At 33.8% G+C, this 9,564-nt stretch overlaps 1 protein-coding gene across 5 annotated transcripts in view; it reads right to left on the bottom strand.

The window, feature by feature from the left end:
• Positions 1-4,449: 4,449 nt before the first annotated feature.
• The window catches only part of LOC115212779 (oxysterol-binding protein-related protein 8), a 143,312-nt gene continuing 138,197 nt past the window's right edge, over positions 4,450-9,564 (bottom strand). For all 5 annotated transcript variants that reach the window (XM_029781464.2, XM_036503841.1, XM_036503842.1 and 2 more), the window contains one exon: positions 4,450-5,130. In XM_029781464.2, coding sequence (XP_029637324.1) covers positions 4,868-5,130 — 263 coding nt within the window. In that variant the 3' untranslated portion in view covers positions 4,450-4,867. The remainder of the gene's footprint in view (positions 5,131-9,564) is intronic.

Here is a 9,564-nt window from a genome sequence, read left to right as displayed (position 1 = left end):
AATCCTTTTGATTACTATTTTATTTTGTTGGACTGCCATAGCCATTCGATGTTTAAAGACTAGTTTTATAGATTCCTTTTTTTTTGTTTTCACTCATTTACTTGCATAGGTTTCTAATAGCATGCACTGAGAGAACATGTTATAGTAACTGGAAACATGTTAAACTATGTAAGACATTAGAGAAAGAAACATGGCTGTTTCTTGCAATAAATACTTCTAAAGTAGCGAAATGCTTTCATGAACCCTTAAAATACTACTGTGGATCCCCAATTTACTATTTTATTTGTGTGGACCTCCAAAAATCTTATATGGACACTTGTTGAGAATCACTGCTCTAATCATTTGAAACATTCACAATGAATAAAGTTCTGTCAAAACAATCTTCACTTTTTTGTCTGATTGCAATTTTTGTCTTTGATTAGAGTAAGAACCAATCAATTATTGGATAACCTTGGATTTATAATTTGAAATGGATTGCGTGGTGTATTTAACCTATATGGATTCCTATATTCAGCACTAGACATTCTGTTAGCCAGGACCTTTTTTGATATGGAGTGCTGACTGAGGTCCTTTGCCTGAATTTGTTTAATCATTTCCTACACAATATCATCATTTAACATCCCTTTTTCTATGCTAGCATGCATATGAACTACACACACACATACACAGGGGTTGGCAAAAGCAGGTATACAGTTGCCTAACATAAGTGGAATGATTTTTTCATTTTTCTGTTTCTTTTTTAGGACAAGAACTCTATGATTCTATGTTCTTTTTAACTAATTCTTTTTATAATAAAATAATTATTCCTAATTTCAGATATTTATTATATGGCTGGAAATTTGACTAACAATGAACGAAAGAGGGTCATCAAGCAATACTGGAAAACAGGATGGAGAAATGGTCTGAAGAATTTCAAAGACCAGCTCTGTCAAGATTAGCCCTTTACAAAATATGTGACAAATATGAACAGACTGAGGTCATTTGCTATGCACAGAAAAGTGGTTGACTGGTCAGTGTTACCACTGCAGAAAATGAAATGCTTCTGGGTCAAGCATTCACTCTAATTCCCCCAAAATCAAAAATGAGGGCTTCCAATGAACAAGGCAATAGAGAAATGAAAAGAACATTCTACTCATATTAAGCAGCTGTGTACCTACTTTTGCCCACTCCTGTGTATGTATAATGGCTCAGGCATGGCTGTGTGGAAGGAAGAGTTTGCTTCTCATCTACATGGTTCCAGTTCAGTCCCACTACATGGCATTTTGGGCAAGTATCTTCCACTATAGTCTTGGGCTAGCAAAAGCCTTATGAGTGGATCTGATAGGTGGAAACTGAAGGAAGCCCACTATATATGTATGTATGTATATGTATATGTAAATGTGTGTGTGTCTTTATGTCTGTGCTTGTCTCCCCAAAACTTGACAACAAGTTTTGGTGTATTTACATCTCATAACTTAGTGGTTCAGCAAAAGAGATCAGTAGAATAAGTACCAGGCTTAAAAAAAAAAAAGAAAAAGTACTGGGATTGATTTGTTCAACTGAAACTCTTCTAGATGGTACCCCAGAATGGCCACAGTCTAATGACTGAAATAAGATAGATAGATGGCTAGATAGATAGACATATGTATATCTATAAATATATATATCAAACACACACACTGTCTGACACCAATACCATACAGTTCCTAAGCCGAGTGCAATAACCTCAGCTCTCTCTTAGATATAAACAAGAATCACTAACAACAAATGAGACTGTAAAAATTAACTTGACAGTTTTGAGTTTTGCTTCCACTGATTTGAGCTTTTAATCTTAGTAACCAAGCAACACATGACTACATTACAACACCTTAATTTTGAATTGCTTTACAAAACTCACGACTATAACTACAGTTCAATATTAGAAAGAAGAGGGGGAAAAATATTATTACAAATGAACCAAAGGAAAATCTCAGAAAACAGCTTCAACTTAAAAGCTTTACTAATGTCAACATAAACCGGAATTGTTAACATTATTCACCATTGTAACAAGTTACATATTAATTTACTGGACTGAGCTTTGTAACTGTAAGTTCTTCAAATTTCTTTACATATTGATTTTTGACTTGCAATATTCTGTTTTCTCCTTAAATATTGGTTTATCATTGCTGTCATGTTACCAAACTCTCTGTCTCCCTCTCTCTCTCTCACACACACACACACACACAATCATTCAAAGACTAGAACCAAAATATAATTTTGGCGGCGGAGCAGAAAAAGTAAAAAAGACTACAAAAGGAAACAGTCAAGATGAGTTCTAAGTATAAATATTTAACTTTATATATTTGTGTTTAATGGGGACTTTTGGTTAACTACAGTTTCGCTTCTATTTACTTTAAAATTCAAGAAGCACTTTTTTTCCTTTCCAACAAAATACATTGGAGACAAACTTTAAATATTAGCTTGAAAGAAAACATTTACAAGAGAGACATTATAACTTAACAACAAACAAATGAAGACTAATGAAAGTAAACATAACAACAGCTGGGAGAACTAGGTGCTTGATTCACATTGCATAGGTTCAGCTATATGCTATTGACATGTTCACCTAACATAAAGTTGACGGTTCAAATTTCAGTGCCTCATAGACACTCATTTGTATCGTATTTCTAGATACTTGTTTGATTTAAATTTGGGGGTAAATGAATAGTAAGATAGAAAAGCAAAGTAAAGAAGAAAAAAAAAGAAATTGAAGTATCCTGATTAGCTAAGCCTGATCTGTACTTCTTGATATTTCATTGTAACCATAACAATGACAAAAGTAAAATGGAAAAGGAAATACTGTACAACAATTGAAATAATATCAACTTCATTATCAACTGATATATACACACACACACACATATATGTATGTGTGTGTGTGTGTATTTATATATACACAGACACACACATATATTATACATATAGCACACACATACATATACATACACACACACTTCTTTTGTCTTTGTTTCAGTGATTGGACAGGGGCTATGCTGGGGTGCCATCTCAAAGATTTTACCTGAAGACATCATCCCAGTAGTTAAGTATTTTTTTAACCTGATACTTATTCTATCAGTCTCCTTTGCCAACTGCTTATTTGTCAGGCCATAAACAAACCAACCCAACACTGGTTATTAAGTAGTGATGAATAGGTGGGGGGGGGAGGACTAAAACACACACACACACACACACATCTATCAGTCTATCAGTATGGGCTTCCACAATTTCCATCAACCAGTTTCATTTGCAAGCCATTAGTCAGCATAGAGAATACATTTTCCTATAATGCCACACAGTGCGGCTCAACCAGAAACCACACTGTTCCAAAGTGAGCTTCTTAGCCAGTTACCTGTCTGCACCTAAATATATATATGTACATACATACATACATACATACATGCACACATACAGAGTTCAGTAATTCAACAAAAGAAAGCAGCCAACATTTACTGTTAATTTTAACTATTAACTCTCTTTCTCTCAATAATGTGGCTGTGATTTTCAGCAATATTTCAATTATGTAATGTGAACTGATGGTTTTTCGATGATTTACTCAGTAATAATCTCTAAATCTACAAAAACTACCAAGTATAGAAACTGCTCAAGAAGAGCTACAATCAAAGGCATTCCAGCTATGAACATCTTGTTTTCTATTCAAACAATTTATCTAACACAAAATATATTTTCTTGTTTAAGATTGTTGGGTGTGATTTGAAAGATATTTGGCTGATGGCTCAAATGAGCCATTACATAAAGTAACCCTTTTCAATTGTTCATTTATTAAACGCTTGTGTTTTTGTGTAGTTAAACTGAATACTTTAATCATAACCAAGATTAAAAACAGTAACCAGAACAATATTAAGGAAAAACCACCCCACCCCACAAAAAGAAGCAAAAACAAAAAAAAAAAAAAAATGTGATAAACCACTCACTTCAAAACCTCATGTTTACTGAAGATACAACCTATGTTTCTTCATAAGAATGAGCTAGCAATATCTAATATGTTAAAAAATGAATCATTGATTTTAATTTGACTTGAGATTAATTTACTTCTGGATAACTATAAGTTATATAATTTTATTTCGTACACAACTAAAGAATCATCTGTTTTCTTGGCAACTTGATATTGTTAGAAGACAAGGAAAAAAATGGAAGGATTTAAAGAATGGTGGAAGAGAGGAAGTTATTCCTTATTTCATAAGTAAAAACAAAATTGTAAGAGTAAAATGGTTAAGAAAATTTTAAAATTTTCCTAAATCAAAAATAAATGAACTTGAATATTTCATAGTTTCTGATAAAGAATATATTTAAAAAAGAATATATTTAAAAAAAAAAAACAAAAAAAAAAATAGAAACATGGCAAATGACAGAAAGTAAAAAAAACATGCAAGAAAACTCATGCAACAAAAAGGAATAAAGAAACAACAAAAATGAAAGCAATAAAAATAGATGTTTATAATTATACATTGAAGCAATAACGGTAATTACCGTTACTACATTATTGAGACATGGGATGAGAAGTAACCATAGCTAGGGCAGCAGCAGTAGCAGCAGCAGTTTCAATGTTTGGTAAAAGAATTAGTAAGGCAGATGATGAATTCCTTCATTGATAATCTTTGTATCAATGAACATAGCTATGACTGGTCATGTAGAATTATGTACCATTTCATGGAATGGACTTTGCACTGAGACAACTGCAGTTCCTGAAGAGATCAGGAGGCATGATGCATGATTTACAGGAATCAGAAAGGAGAAGAAAGGAGGGGGACTTAAAGAGGAAAAAAAAAATTATCACAAAGTAGGTTTATAGAATATATGGTTGATTTGTTATTGGAAGAACTTGGCATTGTCATTTGAACACCCACTGGACCATGGCTTGGAATACCAGTATAATAGTGAGAACAACCCAATCTCGGTTCTGTGCCATAAATCCTTGTTGGCCGAGTAAGTATTGTTGTTCACGTCTTACTACGGTTAATTGCTGTTGGAATGAATGGACAGTTTGTTGTGTGTCTCCCAAAATTTGAGATAGAGTTTCAATTGCTTTTAAAAAAGTTTCATCAGTCAGATTGGAAGATTTAGCTGATGATAAAGCATTTCGAATTCTCAAATCTGAAAATAGAAAAAAATGGTACTTAATTAATTAGTATACATCAGATAACAGTAAAACATACATCAAACTGACCATATCAATCAATATGTGAATACATGTGTGCATTCATAAATAGTGACCATCATAGTTTTAGAACAAATAGCATATTTAGATATTTTTTTCTTAAGTTTTCAAATATAATAGATAATCCAATAAATATAACAATTTTGTGAAATTAATAAACAATATTGATGACAAAAAATTTGCTAATATTACTCTTTTACTTGTTGCAGTCATTTGACTGTAGCCATGCTGGAGCACTGCCTTTAGTCGAGCAAATTAACCCCAGGACTCATTCTTTGTAAGCCTAGTACTTTATTCTATCAGTCTCTTTTGCCGAACTGCTAAGTTACGGGAACATAAACACACCTGCATCGGTTGTCAAGCGATATTGGGGGACAAACACAGACACACAAACATACACACACACACATATATATATATATATATATATGTATATATATATATATATATATATATATATATACATATATATGATGGGTTTCTTTCAGTTTCTGTCTACCAAATCCACTGACAAGGCTTTGGTTGGTCTGATGCTATAGTAGAAGACACTTGCCCAAGGTGCCATGCAGTGGGACTGAACCAAGAACCATGTGGTTCGTAAGCAAGCTACTTACCACACAGCCACTCCTTGCTTAAATTATTTTCTCATGTTTTGTGTGGTGATAAATTTCACAATTCCATACATTTAAAACTATAAATAAGAAAATGCAAAATTTGGTTCAAATTCAGGAACCCAAGCAAAGTCTATGGTATTTTTTTTTATACCAGTTTTTTGACAATGTAAATGAGAGAATAACCAAATCTGTGGTCTATGAGATGGACATGCACTGTTCAACTACATGAAGTCAGGTGTTTGCTAAAGGAACATTTCTTTGGCCCTGAATTACAGTCATTCTTCCTCTATGAAGACTTGCCACTTACAAAGACACTGGCAACAACTGATGACTGATTCAAAAGTGGTAAACCTATGAAAGCATCCCCAAGATAAGATTGGGTAAGAAACCAACCACTGAATGGCTGCTGTAGATAATGATGCATATTCTGGACATGCACAATAAAACTCAAACTACTGGTAACAGCTGTTTACAGAAGTTTCAAAGAATACAAAGTAAATGTACATCATTATTGTTATCATCATCACCATTCTAACATCCATTTTCCATACTGGTACATCTTGAATAGTTTGACAGGAGCTGGCAAACCAGAGGATTGCACCAAACTCTAATATTTGCTTCAGCATGGTTTCTATGGATGGATGCCAACCACTTTACAAGTGCACTGGTTACATTTTGAAAGGTACCAGTAAGGTCACCAAGTAACTTGCAAAGACACTTCAATTGAAAAGAGGAGTGGTATTGAGGAAGGCAGCTTTGTGCAAGGTGATGAGAGGTTAATGTATGATAGAGAGGCAGAAATGTTGTCTTGCTGTAGAAATACAAGACTACATCAATCAGAATTGAGTAAGTATGGTAGTTACGTCTCAGAAGGGATTTCCCTAAAGGTACATTACTCAAGGTAGACCTTGTCAATAATGATCGGTAAACTGAGTACCAAACTGGGATTGATATGATAAACTAAAAACTGCTGTTGGCAGCCCTCCAGAATGGAAGCAGTCTAATGGCAAGTGCTAGTAAAAAAGTTAGTTTCATTTTCACTTTTATGAATTCTTTTCCATATTGCCATGGAAAATGAAAACTGAACTCATCAAAGCAGAATTTCAATGGCAGGATGCTCTTCCTGTCACCAAGCCTTACAAACTTTCCATTTAACGTAAAGAACATTAATCCACTGGAGAAAAGAGGCAATGCCACCATCTTTTGTTCAAACAACATTAATGATGATATGTAGAACTGACATTAACAAACACAGACTTCCTTGTGACACGTAAAAAGCACCCACTACACTCATGGAGTGGTTGGCATTAGGAAGGGCATCCAGCTGTAGAAACTCTGCCAGATCAGACTGGAGCCTGGTGCAGCCTTCTGGCTTCCCAGACCCCGGTTGAACTGTCCAACCCATGCTAGCATGGAAAACGGACGTTAAACGATGATGATGATGAAGACACTGATCTGTCTGAGACTAGAGTAGATGGCACTTGTCCAAGATGCTAAGTAGTGGGATTGGACATAAAACCACATGATTTAAAATTGTGAAGCAAATTCATACAATCATATCTGCACCTTGGAAACAGATGAGCATTAATGACAGAGGGTATTTGGCCATAGAAAATCTGCTTTAAATCCCATCTGACCCTTGCAAGCATGGGAAAGTGAATGCTAAATGATAATGATGATATACATATAAGAAATAGAAAACTATTACTTAAGAAAACAATTTTGCAACAATTAGTGTTTATAGCCAATATGCTTAATACTAGTGGTACTTCAACTGGCATAGGCTATTTTGTTGAACTAACAAGAACTCTTCATTGCCATGAACAATTTATTGTTTCACTGCTACAAACAATTTTAAAAAAAATTTTCATTGCTATGCTGTTTGCATATGGATTAGTTGAACCATAAGTTGCTGTTTCAATTAAAACAGTTTAGAGCATTATAAATTTATCTGGAATCTTAGACATGATTTTATATTATCTGCAGAGTATTAAATTAATCTTCTCTCTCTTTCCCTCTCACCCTCCCTCTTTCTCACTCTCTCTTTGATAAATCTATTCACATAGCTGAATACTTCAAACTGATATCCTTATCTGTACTATACACCTTAGTCAGAACACCCACAAAGTAAACATAATTTCCCCGCTCAATACAGCCACAACTGCACACATTAAAATAATTGTATTCATTTACTAATGTCAGGTGGTGAGCTGTGGCCATACTGGGACACAACTGTCACAAGTTGCTTGCTTAATTCAAATAAGGTTAATCAAATATTGATTGACTATACTGGACATAAAGCAGAGCACATGCAGTTTCTTTAACTGACAACACCACCACCAAACAACAAAAAAATCTTATCAGAGTGGCATGTCATTAATGCAAATAATAGAATAATACACCAGCTACTCAATGGTTTAATGACACCTATTAATTTAAGAAGCAGAGAATTCTCTTAAACAGGTGAACATTTTATATAAAAGGATTTATATTTTAATTAGTTAATTAGTTCTGATACATTTTTGAAGCAGGTTTTCATACAATTAAGTAGCTGCTAAATCTTGTAGGTCCACTTCATCCTTATTCAATAGCACATCATCATATTTACCATTTAACCCTTTAGAATTTAAACTGGCCAGATCTAGACAAAATATTCTACCTGTTTTATGTTCAAACTGGCCAGATCTGGCCTCTAGCACCCACCATACAATGTCATTCTAAAAATAATATATCATATTATTGAAATTTCTAAGCTACAAGATAATTTATGATTAATTCCAAAACTATGAGAATAGATAAGCATTATATTTTGACAGAGTAATCTGAATACTACAGGGTTAGTGTCTGTTTTCCATGCTAGCACAAGTTGGACAGTTTGATAGGATCCAGCGAGCTGCAAGGATCCTATCCTGAGCTCCAGACAACACCAAGAAATTTAAAACGAAAAAAATTTATTTTAATGAATAATAAAATTTTACATTTAGAAGACACACCAGGACTAAGAATTGGATAGTGTTATGGTTGTATTTATAAAGCTGAAATCAGATTCTGTTGAAATGAGGAAATAATCTGTTCATTCAAAAATTTTATTGTTGACTATTTTGGTACTCCCTGCTTTTCTTGTTATGTGGAAAATTATAAAATAAAACAACAGTTTGATAACAGGTTTTAGAGTATGATTATTACAAAGGAGTTATTAAGCATTTACATAACTGACACACCTTCAGTTAGGTGACCATTGCAATTATATAGTTTGACTACCTAATTTTATGAATAAATGCTAATAAGAGAATTGTGCACAAACTAGAATGTCATTATCATCATCATCAGTGTTTTAACATTCACATTATAATGTTCACATGAGTTGAACAGAATTTGTCGAGATGGTATTTCTACAGCTAGATGCCTTTCCTGCTGCCAACACTTATCTGTTCCCAAGTAAGGTAATATACCCCATGATCAGACAGGTTTTCATGGAAAATTGGAAATGAAGGACACCTCTTGCATGAAGGTGACATTTGTTTACAACTATCACAAAGTCTAAGCAAGAAGACAGTAACACACACACATAATGGACATCCGTTTCTGTCTACCAAATCTACTTAGAAGGTCAGTCCAGGGCTATAGTAAAAGACATTTACCCTAGGTGCCATGCATTAGAACTGAACCAGGAACCCAGTGATTGGGAAGCAAGTTTCATACAGCTACACTTGCACCTAATAATGTGTGAAAGCAAATAGTTTTTTTTCCAAAGTT

The sequence above is a fragment of the Octopus sinensis genome, linkage group LG6, assembly GCF_006345805.1.
Source record: "Octopus sinensis linkage group LG6, ASM634580v1, whole genome shotgun sequence".
In the NCBI taxonomy this organism is placed as follows: Eukaryota; Metazoa; Mollusca; class Cephalopoda; order Octopoda; family Octopodidae; genus Octopus; species Octopus sinensis.
Note: the sequence above shows the minus strand (reverse complement) of the source record. Positions and strands in the feature narration are given on the sequence as shown.